Source organism: Callorhinchus milii, unplaced genomic scaffold (genome assembly GCF_018977255.1).
Source record: "Callorhinchus milii isolate IMCB2004 unplaced genomic scaffold, IMCB_Cmil_1.0 Scaffold2, whole genome shotgun sequence".
NCBI classification, from domain to species: Eukaryota; Metazoa; Chordata; class Chondrichthyes; order Chimaeriformes; family Callorhinchidae; genus Callorhinchus; species Callorhinchus milii.
Window position 1 is genome coordinate 17,262,116 of NW_024704743.1, and position 22,492 is coordinate 17,284,607.

Below are 22,492 nucleotides of genomic sequence, written 5' to 3' on the forward strand. Positions count from 1 at the left end.
GCACTGGCAAACAATGTAGAAATATTCATTCATTCATAAATAAAACATGCATTTATATTGTGCCCTTCACGTGGGGTAGTGTCCAGAAGCACTTCAGGAGTCTGACAATGAGCCAAGGGGAGAGGGAGGTGACTGTAAGCTCCATCAAAAAGGAACATCTTTAGGCAAGATATGAAGGTGGGGAGGGAGGGGGCAAGGAGGAAGCAATTGAGAGAGTCCCAGAGTTTTGGGGTGTAGTGGCTGAAGGCACGGTCACCGATGGTGGAATGGAGGGGACAAGGGGTAAATGGAAGGCCAGAGCCAGCCAAGTGGAGGTAGCGAGTGGAGTGGGGAGTAAGCAGGTTGGATAGATAGGGAGGTGCGAAGGAATGAAGTGATTTGAAAATGAGTGAGGATCTTGAAATCGATCCGTTCGGTGATTGGGAGCCAGTGGAGCCTGGCAAGGACTGGTGTGATGGGGTTACTGAGTTTCTTGTGATTGAGTGTCCGGGCGAGTTTTAAATTAATTGTATTTTGTGAATGGAGCTGAGAACACCAGCAAGGAGGGCATTGGAATAGTCCAGCCAGGAAGTGACAAAGCCATGGAGAGTTTCAGCTGCTTTGGTAGTGAGGTATGGGCAGAGGCGTGCAATGTGGCAGAGGTGGAAAAAAGCAATCCTGGTCAGAGAATGGATATATGAGAAAGGCCAAGTTGGGGATCAAACCTGACACTTAAGTTGCACACGGTTTCGGAGTCTGAGTTCAGACCTGCAAGAGAGAATATGATGACGGGGCACCAGAGTATAGCTTCCGTCTCACCAACATTCAGCTGCAGGAAATTTGCACTCATCCAAGCTTTGATGTCTGTCAAACAAGCTGACAAGACATCAGCGGACTGGGAGTCACAGCTGGAGTAGATTTGAGTATCATCCTCAAACATGTGGAAGTTGACTCCATGTCTGTGGGTGACATCACCAAGAGGGAGCGTATAGATGAGGTTAAGGGGGCCAAGGATGGAGCCTTGGGATACGTTGCAGGTGACCGGGTGGAGGTAAGAGAAAAAACAATTGGTCAAGATGGAAGTGCTGGTGGTTGGTTAATTAGGACTGTGGGTTGGGTGGATGCCGGAGTGGAGGGTGAGGCGTGAGCGAAGTTGGTTTGCAACAGGGCTTTGGCCAGGAAGGGGAGGTTTGAAATGGGACTCTGGTGCACAAGGTTGAAGGGATTGAGAGTATGCTTTTTTTTAAAAAAGGGGGAGTGATGACAGCTGTTTAGAATGGGAGTGGGACTCAGTCCAAAAATCCCATTTTCCAAACTGTCAACCCCTGCCACTCAATTCCTCAAATTTGTAATCCAGTGATTTTCTTTTCAAAAATGAATCAATTCACAGCAGCAAGTCCAAACAATAGTTAAAAGTTTATTTTTTTGCAAGAACGGTCAGCATTTATGCCTTCTTAGTTTCCCCTTTTTTAGTTTTTGGCTTTTTAGTTTCCACTTGCTTGGCTTCTGGCTTGGCGTCCCCCTTCTTGGTTCCTGCTTTCTTGGATTCCTCCTTCTGGAGTTTTTTCAGCTCATGTCTGATGATTTTATTTCGCTGAAAAACAAATAAGCACCATGAATGTTGTTCTGTTATCCACACCAACAACCAAAAGATCAATTCTTCTTGTTAAAGCCATGTGTTGCTGCTCAGAAAGATGAAAACTGACTTGCAGCATCTGGTACAGGTTTTATTTTCTCTGGCATTCATATCCCCCCTTTATGACTACAGTCCAAGTCGGAAAGGGTCTACTTCGAATGCCTAACACGTTGTCAATGCTCATTTGAATTATTTTTCATCCAAGTCAATCACCGCAACTAATTACTGCACTTAAAATCCTCCCCTCAAAAATTCAATAAACGTAATGCAGCACTTGCATTCAAACCTTAATTTGGTCCGACCAATAATCCATGTATTTGATGTACTACCTTATCACATCATTGAGACGTCTCAAAGCACTTCACAAACATTGGAAAGTGTTTTGTATAGACTGTATTTTATTTTGCACAGCAGCCAATTACACACAACAGTGTCCCACAAACAGTCGTGGATTATGTGACCAAATTTTAGAGGATTTTTTTTTAAAAAAAGGACTATTACTTCCAGAATCGACTAACAACCAAGTTCCTACTTACAGGTGTAAGGAATAAGAAAACTTGCTTAAAGTTTCACCTTGCCTGGGAATCGAACCCGGGTAATCTCACTTGCAAGGCGAGTGCTCTAACCACTATGTATGTTTACCTATGTGCCCCCACCCAATGATTGAATTCAAGCTCTCTGTTCTTGCTTTCAAATCCCCCCAAGGCCTACCTTTGTGATCTTTAACAGCCCGAGCCGCTTCATCTACTCAGCAAACTCCTGAAATCTTTAGGTCCTCCACCTAACCCACTCGATGTGTACGTGAGTATGCATATCCATATTTGTCAAAATATGCAGGCCTATAACTCATCTTTGCCAGGTTCCCAGTCAATTAACTTCTAAGATCCTCATATCCAACTACAGATCTCATCACATACTCGCTGCTCCCCATTTCAGATCCTCTCCAGCCTCATTCTTCTGTTCACCCCTACAATTTGGCAAACAGAGGCCTGCTGAATGCCATGGTCTTGGTCAACTCTGTGACCTGCTTACTCTGCACCTATCTGTCCGCGCTCTCCACTTAAGAGGACTCTGGCCTGCTTCATACCTCCCATCCTACCCACCGGCCATCGGGCTTTTAGCCTTTCTGCCCTTGCGTTTTAGAACTCCATGCCACGGTCCCTTCGCCTCACCCCCCTCCCTCAAAACCTTCCTCTTCGACTGTGCCTTTGGTCACCTTCCTTGCCTCCGCCTCCAACCCCTAGCTCGGGTCCAAATCCCTGCCTGTCCAGCACCTTCGCACATCCTCCCAACATGAAAGGCGCTATACAAAAGTAATTTATTGTTACCCTCCGCCCTTCCTCCCCATCATCAGCAGCCAAACCTTCAGTCACTATATCCCTCCCTCCAGCACTTCCTGTGTCATCCCCTCTCTATCTTCAGACATCACCTAAAACCATTTGATCAGGCTTAATGGTCACTCACCTCCTTGGTTGGGCCTACAGTCACCTCTTTTTCTCCTCCCCCACCTCAGTGAGTCAGTCTCTATGAAGCGCTCTGGGACATTATTCAACATGGACACTGTATAAATTCAAATTGTCAATCTATTTTCTATGACATTTGCTCGAGGAAAAAATACTTACTATTTTCTTGGCCCTCATGACCTTGAAGCGATCAAAGTCTGTCATTTTAGCTCTCTGAAAAAAAGCAACAAAATATTTAAGAATTATAAGTAGGGCTTCTGTTTTTCAGTGTTTATTAATTTATAATAATAATAATAATAATCCTTGCATTTGATATAGCGCTTTTCACGTCGGGAGGACGTCCCAAAGCGCTTCACAGAATATACTGTAAAGTGAATTGACTGTATATTTGAGGGCGAACGCGGCAGCCAATTGCGCACAGCAATGTCCCACAAACAGTCGTGGATTGAAAATGACCAACTTATTATTGTTTTGTTTTTTTGGAGAGATTATTATTAAGCTCTGTGTGGAGTAAGGAAACTTTAATATTTAATAATTTAATATTTGAAGCTTTTTTTTAAGCAAACTGAGTTCTGTGTAGAAGTAAAAAAATCCAAGGTTTTTCATTGCTTTTACTTACTGAGACAATTCACTCACCTTTGCACAGAGGGGAAAGACTGCCTACATGTGTGAGAGAGCATGTCTGGTGAAGCGCAGGAGGGAGACATTGCGCATGTGTGAGGGTGCCACTCTGCCCTTCATGTGCATAGGCACGTCTGGTGAAGTGCTTGTATTCAAGATGAGCGAGACATTCCGTATCTGTAGGAGCACCTCTCTTCATATGTGCAAACACTTCTGGTGCATGACGTGTCTTCCTCCTCTTACATACAAATGCTTCACCAGATTCACCTGTGCACAGGAGAGGGAGAGGCAAAGAACGAGCGAGACGACTTCACCTCAAGAGTTATGCCAGGACAGCATTTCCAGTCTTCATTGGAATAAACACAATTTCATTTGTTTGTATCTGGGGTATTTTATCAGTATTTTGTGGTTAGAATCAAAAATCAGAAGCCCCAACTATAAGGAATTTTCCTTCGCAATGTAAAATTCTGCCAACTGGAATTACTACAAACGCTGGGAGGGACTGAATTCAAGACACTGTCGAAAATCAACTCCAAGAGTTTTTTTATATACAAAAAGAACTGTAGCCTGCAAACACAAGGAAATACATGTGGACAGAGTTAGCAGGTTCATGCAAACAGTGCACTTACCCTCTCTCTGGCAACAATTTTCTTTGCCCAGTGAGATTCTGTCCATTTCTCACTGACTTGCGCCTTCACCCAAGCAGCTCTCACAACCTTCTGACGAGTACTAGAAAGCACATTTTACAGTATACTTTTACAGCAGAAAAACATCATTTCATAAATTCACCAAAGAACACATCATTTACGATCAGTTTACTTTGTATAGCATCTTTTACTTCTGGAGAACATCTCATAATACTTCACACAACTGACTGGGGCTCAGGTTTTTGGATGAGGAGGTGACCTCAGGCTTAATTGAAGTGGTACAGTTGAGGGGTAAGAGAGGAACAATAAGTGACTGAAAGCACAGTTGACAAGATGGGTCTTAAAGTTGAAGCTGGGGTTGGGGGAGGAATGGACATCCAATGTGAAGGGACTCTGGGATGAAGTTGAGTCTTGGTATTGCCTGCACATCACACCTGAAAACCTTGGCCCTCAACCTTGCCTGAAGTCAATTCCCCTCTTTCCCTGGCTCGACGTCAAGGTCTACCACCGTTAAGCCTTCAAGGCATTACTCCACATGAAGGGCCCTATATAAATATTGGGATGTCCTCCCGATGTGAAAGGCGCTATACAAATGTATCTTTGTTATATAAATGCATGCTGCCAGTGGGCCTGTAGAATGTTAGAACTCATCCAGTACTCTGATGTCTGATAGGCAATCGGCTGAGCCAATAGAAGAGTACATCCGCACTTTTTCCATGCAATTTGCAACAATTCCTCCCCTACAAATCTGTATGCACAGTATGCATGGCCCCGGGGCCTCTCGTTCGAAGCTGCCACTGCGGGTGGAGTGGCTCTGTTTGCGTATGTGTTGGGGAGTGCTGAGATTGCGGAATTGGCGCGAGCAGGAAATTGGCTTTGCCCGACACCCACTGAGCTCCTGTAACCGATCCATAGTAAGTCCTATACTATTCACATTAACATTTTTTGTATTTTAAACATAACTACATGTTCAGGAAATATATGCCTACAGTTTTAATCTGGGTTGTTTCACAAAATGCGTATTTCAACAGCACCAATCATTTCCCGCATAATTTGTCAAATGCCCTGCAATTTGGGCCAAATATTTCTGCACTATTCTATTGGCCCAGGTAATCGGTCAGAAGAGCACTATTATAATAATGCTTGCATTTGATATAGCACCTTATCACACAGTGGAAATATTTCAAGCCACTTCACAGATGTACCAGTCATAGAATTGGGGATAGAGGTAGAGAGAGAATAGGGTGTGATAGGAACAGAAGGATTGTCCCACCACTTTCTTAAGATCATGACCAACCAATCCATCAAGGAGACATTTTATTTGGTGTGACCCATGTGTTTCTCATTGCATGCAAATCTATTTTATGAAGAGGACCAAAGATAGAAAGAGCCCTGAGAAACGCCTCATGTTACTTGTGCGGGGAGAGAAAAAACACTGTTGGAAGTGACAAGATGCTGGGTCTGTAAGAGTGAAACCAGGAAAGGGCATGGACATGGAAGTAGAGCAGGAACGAGAAACAATACAGGTTTCAAAATAAACTTTTGCTATCGTTTGCAAACATTCACTTCTGAGAGCAAACAAACATAAGTAGAAGGAATTTTCACCCTAGGTAAACCCCAGCCATTTTTTTTAATAATAGGATACGGTGAAGAGCGCTATACAAATGCAAGTTGTTGAATTGGGTCCTGGCATAGGGTCTGAGAGTGGAACTACTTGTTTCAAGATCTTCAATTGATTAGCCAAAGGAGCATTAATTGCATGAGATCTTTAGGCGAGTTCACTATTAACAAATAAATGTTCTGCGGTTTGATGGCATAAACCTGATTGAAGACATGAAAGAGTTTGAATGAGCTGGACTCTATGCTTCTGCCTCATTATTATTTAGCTGCAGGAAGTTGATACTCATCCAAGCCTTGATTTCTGACAGGCGGGCAGACAGAACATCAATGGACATTGTTGCAGAGAAAGTCTGTCATTGGTAACTAATTAAGGCTGGCTCATTGCTGTGGGCAGGACAGGACGGAAACCAGACTGGAGGAACTTGAGCAGCAAAAGGTGAGAGTGAAGTTGGTGTCTGCAGAACCAGCTTCAAAAATAAAGAAAATTCAGATCTTACCTGTGTGGGATAGGAAGCTTGAAGTCAGTAAGCTGCATACATTTAAATGGCATAGCCTGTCTTCTTACTCCACTGCAAGGACCATCTACCAATGCCTGAGAAATGTAATCAATGAAATGGATCAATGCACTTCCAGAACTCAAAACTCATATATATTATATATATATTATACATATAAAAAGAACCTCCTCCCCACCCACACAATTTGGCTACGCCCTCCACTCAAACATTGGCCTGCTTCATGTCCCCCAGGACAATCCACCTCACATCAGTGGGTGAACTTTCAGCCGTTCTGCTCCCGCTCTCAGGAACTCCATTCAGGAACTCTGCCTTGCCCATTCCCTCCCTGGATTAAGTCCCATCTTTTCAACCATGCTTTCTGCCAAATCTCCCCTAAACCTCAGATCAGGCTTTTGATCAGCTGTATAAAGCACTTTGAGATGTAAAAAGCACTGTGTCATTTATAATTGTAAATAACTTATACATGTGGGGAGGTTTATATTTAAATTCTTTGTGCATAGGCATGAAATGGGAGAATTTCTTCGCTTGAAGACTTCATACATGCAGTGCACAAAGTTTAGGAGAAAATAAGAAAAACAGAGGAGCTAACATCGTGTGCGTGGAGGACAGGAATGAAGGAGAAGTAAGCATCGCACTATGCATGGCTGAAGAAACTAGGGTTGGAACATCCTTGCGTTTGATATATCACATCTTCGAGACACCTCAAAGTGCCTCACGGAATACACTGTAAAGTGAATGACTATATTTTGTGGGTGAAATACAGCGGTCAATTGCGCACAGCAGTGTCCCAAATAGTCATGGACTATACTTTTTCAAATTTTTATTGAAGGGATTATTACCCCTGGAAACACAATCTGCCAATTGACTAACAACCAGGATCTGACTTACTTTTCAGTGAACAGAGGCTTGTGGAATAAGGAAACTTGCCTATGGTTTCAAACGCACTGCCGGGAATTGAACCCAGGTGCTCACTTGCAAGGCGAGTGCTCTAACTACTAATCTACAGGACTCCTGTTAAATGCCAGAGACGTCTCGTTATGATAAAGTACTATATCAAAGCAAGATTTATTATTATAAATGACTTTTTGTGTGAGTGAAACAGCATTCTGGGTCAACATGTGAAGAAGAAAGGGCAGTTAATGCCCTTCACAAGAAACCACCCCCCAACGGAAAAAAAACGGTCAGAAGGCACAGACAGGTACTGCCTGTGCTGAGGGGCAGGTCCTGCCTGTGCTGAGGGGCAGGTCCTGCCTGTGCTGAGGGGCAGGTCCTGCCTGTGCTGAGGGGCAGGTCCTGCCTGTGCTGAGGGGCAGGTACTGCCTGTGCTGAGGGGCAGGTACTGCCTGTGCTGAGGGGCAGGTCCTGCCTGTGCTGAGGGGCAGGTCCTGCCTGTGCTGAGGGGCAGGTCCTGCCTGTGCTGAGGGGCAGGTACTGCCTGTGCTGAGGGGCAGGTCCTGCCTGTGCTGAGGGGCAGGTCCTGCCTGTGCTGAGGGGCAGGTACTGCCTGTGCTGAGGGGCAGGTGTGCGCCGGCCACAAGAACAACAACTTGGATTTATATAGCGCCCTCCACGCCGGACGACGTCTCCGAGCGCTTCACAGTAACGGATCCCGGGGCCGGGCCGGGGGGAGGGGGAAGGTGACCAAAGGCGCGGTTGAAGAGAAAGGTCTTCAGCAGAGACCTGAAAATAGGAAGAGACGAAGGGAGCGAGGAAGGGATTCCATTGCCTCGGGGCATAGTGGCTGAAGGCACGGCCGCTGAGGGCGGAGCGGAGGACTCGGGGGACGGGGAGGAGTCCAGACCCGGAGGAACGAAGGCAACGGGCACTGTTTTGAGGATACATACCCGGTTCTGGTCGATCACATCCACAATGGCCACCAACTTGCCCGCGTGGGGCCCGAACGCGATGTAGGCGACGCGGCCGATCTCCACGTAGCGCTTGTAAACCTGACACAGACACAACAGGGAAGAGAAGCGCCATCAGCCGCCGCCGCAGCCGCCGCCGCGGGCGCCCCCGCCCCCGCCCCGGAGAGGCCGCGTGTGGGGTGTAACGCGAGGGGAGGGGCCGCCCTGCGCTCGGCCTCTCCTTTCCTCTCCTCACAGTTTAAAAGACTTTAAAATTGCATTCAATGCAAAACACATTCACTTTATTTCCTCCTTCACTTCACTCATTTCGTTTAATACAAATGACATGACATTTTCTGGCCTCCTTCTGGGCCCTCGCGCCCCCCCCCCCCCCCCGCACACCCCACCCCGACTGTCCCCCAACTCGACAGAAAAAAATGGCGGGGGCTGCTCCCTGCTGCTTGACTGGCGACCCCCGCAGAGGCTCCCTCCCTCAGCAGCAGGGGGAAGCCTGTCCTCCAGGCCCCGCCGACACGGAGCACGTTGCTCGGTCTCTCACAAGAGTGGCTCCAGGCGGCGGCAGCCAGTCCCCCCCCTCTCCCATCCCGCCCCCCGCGCGCACTGACGCCCGCGCGGCCTCCGGAGCCTCCCCTCCAACCCCTCCGTCCGTTATTTCCGTTGATTTTTAAACCCGAGGTGCAGCCTGGCCGCGGCTCGCGCTCGCGCTCACTCACTCACCATGATGGCGGCCGCTCGAAAAAGAAAGACCGCCCGCTTCCGGTTCCGTTCTTACATCGCAGAGACCCCCCCCCCACCGCGCGCAAGCGCACTGCACTCCGCGCGTCAGACCCGGAGCTGCACCGTTGTGCGCATGCCCCACCGTAAACCCCTCCCCCCCCGCCCACCGACCGCCCCGGTTGTGAGTGACTGCGCTTGCGTCGGACCCAGCCCGTTTCTCCAGGGAGTGGTGAGAGCGCATGCGTCAGGTTCCTGGCGCTGAGGCTGACTCGGACCAGGGAGGCAGACCAGTGTCACGTGACTGCCCGGTCTGCCTGATTCCACCTCCTCTCACACACACCAAAAACCCAGTGCGCAAACCTTGGTGTCCGCTTCAACCCTCAGCTCTCCATTCTGTCCTCGCACAACCACCTGCATTCATGTGGCACCCCCTCACGCAGCGCAACAACGACAACAAGATTGCATTTATAGAGCGCCTTTCACGTCGGGAGGACGTCCCAAGGCGCTGGACAGTTGGGTCAGGACCCGAGCATTGGGGGGGAAATGGCCCTCTAAAGGGAGGGGGCGAGGAGGGGTGGAGAGTCGAGAGGGGAGCTGAAGGCTCGGTCAAAGAGAAAGGTCTTGAGACCGGCCGTGAAGGAGGAAAGGGAGGAGGCGGCGAAGGCACTGGGGGATGGCATTCCAGACCGCGGGGGGGGAAGAGGGAGGTGACCATAGTCACAACAACAACAACAACAAGATTCCATTTATAAAGTGCCTTTCACGTCAGGAGGACGTCCCAAGGCGCTGGGAATAGGAAGGTGTTCAGGTGCAACCTGAAGACGGGGAAGGAAGGGGTAAGGCGGAGGGATAGAGGAAGAGTATTCCAGAGTTTCGGAACGTAGTGGCTGAAAGCACAGCCACCAATGGAGGGCACTGGGGACATGCAGATCCAGTTGAGCAGAGTCGGCGGGTTTTGGGTTGGGAGGTAAGCAGGTCGGAGAGGTAGGGTAGGGAGGTGCCAGGGCACGAAGGAGAATTTTAAAATGAGTGTGAGGACCTTGAAATCGATCCGTTCGGTAATAGGGAGCCAGTGGAGCCTGGCTAGGACTGGTGGGATGGGGGTACGGAGTTTAGTACAGGTGAGTATGTGGGTGCTGGAGTTTTGGATCACCTGGTTCCTGTCCATGGTGGAGCGGGGGAAACCGGCAAAGAGGGCATTTGAGAAGTTGTGTCGGGAGGTAACGAACGCATGGTGTTTCGGACAATACTATACAATACTATATAAATATAAATTTTGTTGAAAAGCCATTGGGACATTTCTAATGCTTCTGTTATGATTTGATTTAATTCTCATGTTCACTTTGTGTCATTGTCAAAAAAATTGATTTTTATCAATGATCAAAATTGATTAAAAAAATTCTGTCAGATTGTATTTCTGTACAGCGAAAAATGACAAATATTGAAGCTTACTGATTACATTTTTGATTTTTTTAGTGTATTGAATTATTTTTATTTTTTTCCTCTCTGGCACATGCCTCTCTGTTGCTGCTCGGGTCTTTTGACCTCCATGGGTGGTTTCAGGGACCATTGTTGGCCCTCTCATGTAGATGGCATCACAGCCAAACATGACCTTTCCAGCTGTCACAGGCGCACAAATGTTTCATATCTGGAGAGTCCAGCTATCATCTTTGCTTTTTGTCTTTTATGGTACCTCATACCACAAGAGGGCTCACTTCCCCATTCAAAGTCTTGTTGCATCATGTCTTGTTATCCTGCTTCATTTGAGTCTGCTGGCGGCCAGAACATGAACCCTGCAAGCAGACGTTCAAAATGAATCGAACAATGATATACAAAGAAGTTATTGTATATAATAGCCCTTTTTATAGATGCTACTATCAGATATAGCGGAGTCCTGTAGCTCAGTGGTTAGAGCACTCGCTTTGCAAGTGAGAGACCTGGGTTCAATTCCAGGCAGGGCGAAACCTTGGGCAAGTTTCCTTACTCCACACACCTAATAATAATCCCTCCAAAACCAAAAACAATAATAAATTGGTCACTTTCAATTTATGACTGTTTGTGGGACATTGCTGTGTGCAATTGGCTGCCGCGTTCGCCCACAAATATAGTCAATTTACTTTAGAGTATATTCCGTGGAGCGCTTTGGGACGTCTAGAAGACGTGAAAAGCACTATATCAAATGCAAGGATTATTATTATTATATATTTATCTATTGGCCTCTCTATCTCCACTGCCTCTCGGCTCCATCTTCACAGTCCTACCCTTGCCTGGTTCAAATCTTACCTTTCCCACCATCACCACTTCATGTCCATGAATGGCTTCTCTTCCAACCCCTGCACTGTTATGTGCGGCGTTCCTCGGGATTCTGTCCTTGGTCCACTCTTCTTCAATATCTATATGCTCCCACTTGGTGACAGCATCTGTAGACATGGGGTCAAGTTCCACATGTATACCAATGTCACCCAGCTCTACCTCTCTGCCTCCACCCTCAACTCCAGGATCACTGCTGTCCTCACAGTCTGTCTGCCAGACATCAAGTCCTGAATCAGAGCTAACTTTCAATAATTACTTGTTCTTGTTCTGTCAATATATTATTAATATTAATATTATTATTATATTAATATATTATTGAAAAACTTGGCATAATAATTAATAGATTCTGAAATGTAAAACTGAACTCATTTCATACTTATCCTGTGTTTGTGCTTTCGGATGAAGTTAAAATGAAGAATAGCTATAGTTACACTTTTTAAAGAAATACAATTGCTGTAGAGAATAGTACACCTACTCAAAGTTCAGTTGTCCTGATTTGTATGCATATCCTCACCCCACTACCACAGTAATGACAATGTAACAATTTTCTCAAATCCCTGAGATTTATACCCATGATGTAATTATTCATGAACTTCTTGGCCGTTTTTGAGACATTACTGTACATAAAATGACTGTCCATTAACTAGCAAAATAGTCATTACACTTTACAATACAAATTCCTGTGAAGCGCTTTTAAGCCATTACTAGCAAATGGGACTATGTCACCCGTAAGAATTATTATCATTATTATTATCTGTGGTTATTTAACTGCAAATGAACTACAGCAGTTGGCACATAATTAATGCATGGCCATTCTCTCCAGTCAGTGGCAATGAATACGTCATTCATACCTAAATTATAGCTCTTTGCAGTTTAAAAGTTATGGAATAATACGCTTTGTGTGGGAAATTACAACCTGTAAAAAGTTTTAATTAGGAGATCACAAACTTATTTGTTATTCTGTTCTTATACTGCTGGGAGTGAAATTACATTTGCCAAAATTTTTGCCTTTCCTTCACAGAAAAAAAATTATGTTGCAAGTTCCGTGAGTAGCCCTTTGCGAACAAGAGGAAATCTGTTTTTCATTAAAATGAAACAGGGAAGAGAAATGAGTTTCAGAATATATAAGTTATTTTTGATCCCAAAAATTCAGAAGTATACGTGATCCTCATTCAGAATAGTTCAAACTGGGGATTACTTCACATCAGTTGCGAGGTCCATTTTTTTCTCAATATCTCTTGTGAGTGGCCCTGGACTTTCCTGAAACAGTCATCACCGTATATTCTGTGAAGCCCTTTGAGATGTCTCGAAGACATGATAAGGCACTATATCAAATGCAAGGATTATTATTATCTGAGAACAGTTATAACCCCAACATTAATCATATAATAATAATCCTTGCCTTTGATATAGCGCCTTATCACGTCTTCTAGATGTCTCAAAGCACTTCACAGAATACACTATAAGTGAATTGACTATATTTTTGGGGTGAAACGCGGCAGCCAATTGGATTGAGTGACCAAATTATTATGGTTCAGGTCTTTATTATTCTGTGAAGCGCTTTGAGACGTCTAGAAGACGTGAAAAGCGCTATATCAAATACAAGGATTATTATTATAGTCCTTAAATGGTTCAGATCCTATCTCAGACCGGCTCCACTTTGTCTCCACAAGTGGCTTCTTCTCCATTTCCTGCACCGTCTCGTGTTCCTTAGGGCTCTGTCCTCGGTCCCCTCCTCTTCACCCTCTTCATGCTCCCTCTTGGCGACATCATCCACAGACATGGGGTTAACTTCCACATGTATGCGGATGGCACTCAATTCTATCTTTCTGCCTCCACCCTCGACCACAGGACCACTGATGTCCTGACAGAATGTCTGTCAGACATCAAGTCCTGGATGAGAGCTAACTTTCTATTGAACGTCAGCTAAACCGAGGCTCTGCTGATTGACTCATGCCAGGGCCTCCACACCTCTGGCACTGGCAGCATCAGCATCCACGGATGCACACTTTTACCTCACCAAGCCGGTCAACAACCTAGGTGCCTTGTTCGATCCTCAACTGTCCTTTCTCCCCCACATCCGTACCATGATCCTCACTGCCTTCCCCCACCTCCGCAACATTGCTCGACTCCGCCATTGCCTCACCCCTCAGGCCGCCGGAACCCTCATACATGCCTTCATTAACCAGGCTCGACTATGCCAATACCCTGCTCGTTGGCCTTCCCAACTCTCCCCTCCACAAGCTGCAGATCATCCAGAACTCTGCAGCTTGTGTCCTCTCTCGTCCCAGTCTCTGTGACCCCATCACGCCCACCCTCACCCGGCTCTACTGGCTCCCCATCCTTCAGAGGATTAAGTTCAAAATTCTCGTTCTCACCTTCAAGGCCCTCCACGGCTTTGCCCCCACCTATGTCTCTGACCTGCTAACCCCTTATCAACCTCTCCGCTCCCTCTGCTCAGCGGGCTCCGGCCTGCTCCATGTTCTCCAACCAGTGCACCTCACCATCGCTGGTCAGGCCTTCAGCCTATCTGCCCCCACCCTCTGGAAGTCCATTCCATCTTCCCTTCACCTCGCTCCCTCCATTGCCTCCTTCAAGGCACGCCTCAAGACCCTCCTCTTCAATCGTGCCTTCGACCACCCTCCTCCCTCGTTGCCCTTCACCTCTTAAAGTCAACCCACTAGGAGACAATGGAACCTGACAAGGATGGAGTCCATGCTCATGCATAGCTTGATATGGTTTAGGATATAAGCTTTTTGTGCATGAACTGGAGCTTGGGGAGATGAGTACAAAGGTCATTTGAGTTGCATTTGTAGGTAATAGAGCATATACAAGTCTTGGCTGCATTATAATAATCCTTGAATTTGGTATTGCATCTTTCACATTATGACACCTCAAAGTGCTTCACAGGATTTACTGCGGAGTGACTGCACAGCATACAAATATGACAGCCCAATTGCACACCACTGTCCTACAAACAGCCATGAAACAAATTACCAATTTTATTTGGAAGATTGTTGGCCAAAACACTCGGGAGAAACTCTTTTTTTGAGTAGTGCCATGGGATCTTTACTGCCCATCTGAACAGGCAAATGGGACCTCAGTTTTTAACTTCTAATTCGAAGGACGGCACCTCCAACAATAATAATAATCCTTGCATTTGATTTAGTGCCTTATTACGTCTTCAAGACGACTCAAAGCACTTCACAGAATATACTGTAAAGTGAAATAACAATATTTTGTGGGCGAAATACAGCAGCCAATTGCACAAGGCAGTGTACCACAAACAGCCGTGAATTCAGGGACTAAATTATTATTATTTATTTATTGGAAGGGATTAATACTCACGGAAAAGCGATCTGCTAATTGACTAAGAACCAGGTTCCTACTTACTGCTAGGTGAACAGAGGCGTCTGGAGTAAGGAAACTTGCCCAACGCATCGCCCTGCCGGGAATCAAACCCAGGTCCTCTCACTTGTGAGGCAAGCTCTAACCGCTAAGATACAGGACTCCACAAGACGTCTGACCCAAGTTGTCAGTTCTTTAGCAATGACAGTGCAGATGCTATCTTTAAAATACAGGCATTACGCAAAATAATGTATTTGACCCTTGCCATGATTGTAAAATTACAGCAATTGTATTAAAAGATTTATTAAACAGTTTTCATAATATTACAATACATCACTAAACTATTTATTTTTCTTATTCTTTTTTGTTTTTCGAATTTTATTTGGATTTGGAACAACTTTCTTTATTACGAGAGGCAGAAGCTGTACTTCAGATTCGTTGCTTTTTGTACTGCTTGATTCTAAAGAAGCTTCACTTGAAGCCACTTCACAAATTTTCCGCTTCCGACTCAAGGAGAACACAGCAGCTGATGAGGATGATTCAACTTGTTGCATTTCACTGGCGTCTATTGGCTCTTTTGGTTCAATTCCCTCAGCAGTCTCTTCTCTTTTGCTCGGTCGTATCCACGGAACATCTAAACGAGGCACTCGTGTGATAATGGCTTTAATGGTCTGAAGGAAAGTCTCTGCATTTCTTTTAAATCCCAGGGCTATCGTAGACTTTAAACCCAACACTGGTGCTATTGTCTGACTCAAACGGGGAACCTGACAAGCAGGCACTGCCCGACTCACGCTGAGCTGAATGAGATGCTGAGTCATCAGAGCAGGTTTCACCGACAAACATACCAGCACCAAACACAATTCATCTTTCTCCAAACCCCGTGTCACTTCATTAATTCCAATGGCCAACTGTTTTCTAAATTGTTTGGAAGTCCATCCTTCTTGTAGTTGCTGTTGTTCTGTCTCCATAATCTGGACCGTCTCTTGGCTTTCCTCTGGTTTTTCAGAGTTCTCTTGTTTATTCTGATTTTTTGGTGCCTTTGAAGCTCTTGGTTTCCTGGGTCTGTGTGTAGGTTCTATTTTGTACAAACCAACCTGTTGAAACTTATTCTTCAAAACCTCCAAGATGAATGCCATGCTCCCTTCAGCCAAAGGACTCCATTTTATACTGTATGGATTGTTGAAAGTGGTCTTGGCAGATGGTGGTCTTGCTTTACGCACTCCTCCTTTTGCGACTTGTGCTGAGATTTCCATTTTAAAATGGAAAGTAAATAATCCAGTGAAACTAAGCACTCAATAATCTGTAAAGGACAGAACAAATTACAGCAATATTTTGATCAAATAAATTGAGCAAATTATTATCCAAATAAGATGTGCAATTCTATAAATCTTAAAATGTAAAAAATATAGAACCTTCCAAATACCAATTTACACTGTACTCATTCTAAAAAACAAGTTAAAAAATTTCAGAACGCAAAATACTACAGATGCTTTGTTTCGAATAAATGTTTTGTTTCAAACATTTCAGACTGTTTTTTAATTATCTGACGGATACACTGGACATAATCCTTGCATTTGATATAATCCTTGCATTTGATATAGCGCTTTTCACGTCGGGAGGACGTCCCAAAGCGCTTCACAGAACACACTGTAAAGTGAATTGACTGTATATTTGTGGGCGAACTCGGCAGCCAATTGCGCACAGCAATGTCCCACAAACAGTCATATGGATTGAAAATGACCAGTTTATTATTGTTTTTTTTTGGAGGGATTATTATTAGGCTCTGTGTGGAGTAAGGAAGCTTGCCCAAGGTTTCGCCCTCTGCCTGGAATTGAACTCAGGTCTCTCACTTGCAAAGCGAGTGCTCTAACCACTGAGCTACAGGACTCCATAGGATGTAATATCACCCTCAGAATGCACTGCAGGTAAAGTAACAACGACTTGCACTTATATAGCGCCCTCCACACTGGGTAGTGTTTCTGTGCTGCCCACAGCACGGAAACGGATCTGGTCAAGGTCACAAACGACATCCTGACCATGTGTGACCAGGGCTCCCTCTGCCTCCTTGTCCTCCTCGACCTCTCCGCCGCCTTTGACACCGTAGTCCGCTCAATCCTCCTCCACCGCCTCTCCTCCCACCACAACCTTCAAGGTTCTGTCATTGACTGGTTGAGGTCCTACTTTTCACACCGCCTCCACTTCGTCACGGCAAACGGCTTCTCCTCCAGCCCCCGCACCATCTTGTGCGGTGTTCCTCAGGGCTCTGTCGGTCCCCTCCTCTTCACTCTCTACATGCTCCCCTTTGGTGACGTCATCTGCAGACATGGGGTAAATTTCCACATGTATGCGGATGACACCCAACTCTACGTCTCTACCTCCACCTTCAACTCCAGGACTACTGAAGTCCTGACCGACTCCCTGTCCTGGACGAGGGACAACTTTCTCCAACTCAATGTCAGCAAGACCGAGGCCCACCTAATTGGCTCACGTCAGTGCCTCCGCACCTCAGGCGTTGGCAGAATCAGCCTCCACGGCTGCACACTCAACCTCACTAAGCCAGTCAGGAACCTGGGTGTCTTGTTTGACCCTGAACTGTCCTTTCTCCCCCACATCCGCACCATGACCGACACTGCCTACCACCACCTCCGCAACATTGCCAGACTCCGCCACTGCCTCACCCTTCAGGCTGACGAAACCCTCACCCACGCATTTGTCACATCAAGACTCGATTACGGGAACTCCGTCCTCATCGGTCTTCCCAACTCCTCCCTTCACAAGCTGCAGATCATCCAAAACTCTGCAGCTCGTGTACTCTCACACACCAGGCTCTGTGACCCCATCACTCCCACCCTCGCCCGACTCCACTGGCTCCCCATCCCCCAGTTCAAGATCCTCGTCCTCACCTTTTAGGCCATCCATGGCCTTACCGCCTCCTACCTCTCTGACCACGCTGACTCCCTATCAACCTGCCCGCTCCCTCCGTTCAGCAGGCTCCGGCCTGCTCCATGTCTCCCATCCGACCTGCCCTACCATCGTTTGCCGGGCTTTCAGCCTCTCTGCCCCCACACCCTGTGACGCCACGGTCCCTTCGCCTCGCTTCCTCCCTCGCCTCCTTCAAGGCCGATCTCAAGACCCTTCTCTTCGACCGTGCCTTTGGTCGCCCTCCCACCTTTCTGCCTTCCCTCACCCCTACACCAATCCTCCCCCATGCTCGGGCCCCGACACCTGACTGTTCAGCGCTTTGGGACATCCTCCGGCGTGAAAGGCGCTCTATAAATGTAATTTTGTTGTTGTTGTTGTGTCTCAGAGCGCTTAATAAAACTCATTAATAAAATAAAACTCATTGAGAAACAGCTCCTTGATGTCCTTTAGGAAATACTGCCCCTTAAACAGCCATAAAGAGCAGAAAAATCTCAGGTTTGATCCCTGGTCCGTGTTCATTTTGCTGATCTCAACAGTGCAAAATTAATTGGTCCAGTTCTGCTGACTACAAATGAGAAAAATCAGCCAAAGTTTCTATTTGCTATGCTGTACCTCTCCTTCTTGCTGGAAAGTAGCCTTAATTGTGACACTCTGGCCTTACGTAGGGTTTCTGCTTCACACATGAATCGTAACTACATCTGTAAGCAACACACATGAAACTCAGAATGCAAATTGGATTTAAAGAGAGAAGGGAGGGAAGAAAATAAAACAGTAGTTTTCAGCAGTTTAGTGGTTTGAAAAAGGTGCTTCCCGACTCTCCTACATATAGGTACCCACTAAAGATGTCTGTTTTTCATATATTAAAAAAAAGTAAATATTCTTTGTGGGATCTAATGTGAAAATATTTGTTTGGCCGAGATAAATATCGTTGATACTGCACTCATTTATTTTTCCCAACCATATTACAAACCTCAGGAGGTAAAAACAGACATACTCCACACTTTGGAGCAATCGTTAAACGTCCCAACCTCAAAACAATAAATGCATTGGTTCAATGGAGCAGCGTCTTTTGTGGATACTAGGTATATTTTACTACAATTTATTAAGTGTTTTTTCAACTGTTTCATATCACTAACAGTGTTTCTCTCACTCTCACACACAGCGTTTCTCTCACTCTCACACACAGTGTTTCTCCCACTCACAATGTTTCTCACTCTCACACACAGCGTTTCTCTCACTCTCATACATAGCGTTTCTCTTACACAGTGTTTCTCTCACTCTCTCACACACAGCGTTTCTCTCACTCTCTCAGTGTTTCTCACTCACACACACAGCGTTTCTCTCACTCTCACACACAGTGTTTCTCTCACCCTCACACAGTGTTTCTTTCACTCTCACATAGCGTCTCTCACTCACACAGCATTTCTCTCACTCTCACACACAGTGTTTTTTTCACTCTCACACAGCGTTTCTCTCACTCACAGAGTTTCTCACTCTCTCACAACTTTTCTCTAACTGTCTCACACACACAGTGTTCTCTCACTCTCCCACACACACATTGTTTCTCTCACTCTCTCACACACACTGTGATTTTGTCACTGTTTCTCTCACTCTGTATTTCTCGCTCACAGTGTTTCTCTCACACACACTCAGTGATTTTGTCACTCACTCTCTTTGTGTTTCTCTCACTCACTCTGTGTTTCTCTCTCTCTCTCAGTGTTTCTCTCTCTCTCTCAGTGTCTCTCGCTCACTCTCTCAGTCTCTCTCTCTCTCCATCTCTCTCTGTGTCTCTCACTCTCTATGTCTCTCTCTCTCTCAGTGTCTCTCTCTCTCAGTGTCTCTCACTCTCTCAGTGTCTCTCACTCTCTCAGTGTCTCTCACTCTCTCAGTGTCTCACTCTCTCAGTGTCTCTCACTCTCTCAGTGTCTCTCACTCTCTCTCAGTGTCTCTCTCTCTCTCAGTGTCTCTCTCTCTCTCTCAGTGTCTCACTCTCTCTCTCAGTGTCTCACTCTCTCTCAGTGTCTCTCTCACTCTCTCTCTCTGTGTCTCACACACTCTCAGTGTCTCTCTCTCTCTCAGTGTCTCTCACACTCTCAGTGTCTCTCTCTCTCAGTGTCTCACACTCTCAGTGTCTCTCACTCTCAGTGTCTCTCACTCTCAGTGTCTCTCACTCTCTCAGTGTCTCTCACTCTCAGTGTCTCTCACTCTCAGTGTCTCTCACTCTCAGTGTCTCTCACTCTCTGTGTCTCTCACACTCTCTGTGTCTCTCTCTCTCTCTCTCTCTCTCTCTCAGTGTCTCTCTCTCTCTCAGTGTCTCTCTCTCTCTCAGTGTCTCTCTCTCTCAGTGTCTCTCACTCTCTCTGTGTCTCTCACTCTCTGTGTCTCTCACTCTCAGTGTCTCTCACTCTCTCAGTGTCTCTCACTCTCAGTGTCTCTCACTCTCAGTGTCTCTCACACTCAGTGTCTCTCACACTCTCTGTGTCTCTCACTCTCTGTGTCTCTCACTCTCAGTGTCTCTCACTCTCTCAGTGTCTCTCACTCTCTCAGTGTCTCTCACTCTCAGTGTCTCTCACTCTCAGTGTCTCTCACTCTCAGTGTCTCTCACACTCAGTGTCTCTCACACTCTCTGTGTCTCTCACACTCTCTGTGTCTCTCACTCTCTGTGTCTCTCAGTGTCTCACTCTCTCAGTGTCTCTCACTCTCTCAGTGTCTCTCACACTCTCAGTGTCTCTCACTCTCAGTGTCTCTCACTCTCTCAGTGTCTCTCACTCTCTCAGTATCTCTCACACTCTCAGTGTCTCTCACTCTCAGTGTCTCTCACTCTCACTCTCTCAGTGTCTCTCACTCTCTCAGTGTCTCTCACTCGCTCTCTCAGTGTCTCTCAGTGTCTCTCTCTCTCACTCGCTCTCTCAGTGTCTCTCTCTCTCAGTGTCTCCCTCTCTCACTCTCTCTCACACTCAGTGATTTTCTCACTCACTGCGGAGCCGCCGTTGAGACCCGGTTCCAACCAGGCCCCGGGCGCATGCGCACACACTGCCCGCGAGGTCAAAGCGGGGGAGGGGGGGGGGGGAGGTCCACGCGCATGCGCACATCTGGCGAGTGCACGTGGAGCCATGCAGACGGGACATGCGCAGTAGCAGGAGTGTGTGTGTGTCGGTGGCCAGGCTTCCCCCGGCAAACCGCTCCCGCCGACAGTTCCCCACCAAATGGGAACCTACCCCTCACCCCCCACCCCCCCACCTTCAACTTGTGCATCGGAAAAGTACTGTTCTGGGTTTACTTTTTCTCAATCCCATCAACAGTGTCAGACAGACAGACACAGTCACACAGACAGAGAGACAGTCACAGAGACACACAGACAGACACACAGACAGACAGACAGACAGTCACACAGACAGTCACACAGACAGACACAGACATACAGACAGACACACAGACAGACAGTCACACAGACAGACACAGTCACACAGACAGACAGTCACACAGACTAGAGAGACAGACAGTCACACAGACAGACAGTCACACAGACAGACACAGTCACACAGACTAGAGAGACAGACAGTCACACAGACAGACAGTCACACAGACAGACAGTCCCCCAGACAGTCACACAGACAGTCACACAGACAGACAGTCACACAGACAGTCACACACAGACAGACACAGTCACACAGACAGACATTCACACAGACACAGTCATACACAGACAGACACAGTCACACAGACAGACAGTCACACAGACAGACACAAGTCACATAAACAGACAGACACAGTCACACAGACAGACATTCACACAGACAGACACAAGTCACATAAACAGAAAACAACAAACAAACAACAAAGACAGTCACGCAGAAAGACTAGAGACAGACAGTCACACAGACAGACAGTCCCCCAGACAGTCACACAGACAGTCACACAGACAGACAGTCACACAGACCCCCTCTGGGTTTCCTTCTGTTTGCTCCGGAGTCACGGATGTGACGGGAGACCACAGGCCAGACCTTGTACGGTGTGCGGACGGCACACAACATTTATTTGGCCAGACCTTGTACGGTGTGCGGACGGACATTTATTTCTCAATCACGGGTTCACGACGGGGTGGGGGCTCTTTCTTTGCTTTTATAAAGACGAAGCGAGGAGACCGCGGTATTTTAAAACGTTTTGCGGCAGGCCAGGAATATTCCGATGTCTTTTGACAACCTGATAAGGCGCTATATCAAACGCAGTGATTATTATCGTCTACAGTATTACCGTTTCAACACCTCTCAGGATAAAATTGAGCGTCATTAAAAATAAGTATTGAAATAATTTTGCCTTTTGTTTTCAGATTCAGAAATTTGCTTATTCAATACCAAAAATCTAAACGTTTTATCACTGAGAGCTGTGAATGGAGAGACAACCTCCCCCATTGCTGCTTTTCCATCATCAAAGAACACGCAGGAGCAGCAGAGCCTTGCTCCCACCCACCCTCTGCATCCCTACGCCACCAGCTATTCTCCCATTTCACATTCCCCACTCTCTCCATCCGCCATCGGTATGCAAACATTCAGTCATTCTATCTCTGTTCTTTGGAACTCCATCACAGAGTCCCTCTGCCTCTTCCCTCCTCTCAAAACTCCCCTTAAGACAAAAGGGAAAGGAGTTTCTCCAGTTGTCCCGGTCAACAATTCCCCAAGTAAAATTGGTCATTTATCTCATGGTTGTTTGCTTTTTGTGGTACATCACTGTATGCAAATTGGTTAGTTACCATGTTTGCCTACAAAATACTAAATAAAATATCTTGTGAAGTGCTTTGAGACATCTCCCAATGTAAAAGGAACAATATCAAATGTAAGTATTA

The 22,492-nt window shown here is 46.4% G+C and overlaps 2 protein-coding genes across 5 annotated transcripts; both read right to left on the minus strand.

The window, feature by feature from the left end:
* Positions 1-1,376: 1,376 nt before the first annotated feature.
* On the minus strand, positions 1,377-9,114 carry rpl14 (ribosomal protein L14). The gene is made up of 6 exons (XM_007898146.2): positions 9,067-9,114; positions 8,329-8,430; positions 6,464-6,558; positions 4,329-4,428; positions 3,238-3,291; positions 1,377-1,573 (listed from the first exon to the last, which is right to left on the minus strand). The coding sequence occupies exons 1-6, from the start codon at positions 9,067-9,069 to the stop codon at positions 1,424-1,426; spliced, it is 504 nt and encodes a 167-aa protein (XP_007896337.2). The 5' UTR covers positions 9,070-9,114; the 3' UTR covers positions 1,377-1,423.
* A 5,900-nt stretch (positions 9,115-15,014) lies between these two features.
* Positions 15,015-20,691, minus strand: rpp38 (ribonuclease P/MRP 38 subunit). Of its 4 annotated transcripts, none has more exons than XM_042332089.1 (3): positions 20,627-20,691; positions 18,111-18,214; positions 15,015-16,027 (listed from the first exon to the last, which is right to left on the minus strand). In XM_042332089.1, the coding sequence occupies exon 3, from the start codon at positions 15,978-15,980 to the stop codon at positions 15,069-15,071; it is 912 nt and encodes a 303-aa protein (XP_042188023.1). In that variant the 5' UTR covers positions 15,981-16,027; positions 18,111-18,214; positions 20,627-20,691; the 3' UTR covers positions 15,015-15,068. The 4 variants fall into 4 exon arrangements, with proteins under 4 accessions (XP_042188023.1, XP_042188024.1, XP_007896381.1 ...); XM_042332090.1 differs by lacking the exon at positions 18,111-18,214 and adding an exon at positions 18,262-18,347; XM_007898190.2 differs by lacking the exon at positions 18,111-18,214.
* Between the last annotated feature and the right edge of the window lie 1,801 nt (positions 20,692-22,492).

Coding starts and splice junctions, on each gene's coding strand:
- rpl14 (XM_007898146.2), bottom strand. Junction 6,559..8,328: donor ATGTGATCGACCAGAACCGG/GTATGTATCCTC, acceptor TACATTTCTCAG/GCATTGGTAGATGGTCCTTG. Junction 1,574..3,237: donor TCATGAGGGCCAAGAAAATA/GTAAGTATTTTT, acceptor TTTGTTTTTCAG/CGAAATAAAATCATCAGACA.
- rpp38 (XM_007898190.2), bottom strand. CDS start 15,980: ATGGAAATCTCAGCACAAGTCGCAAAAGGAGGAGTGCGTAAAGCAAGA.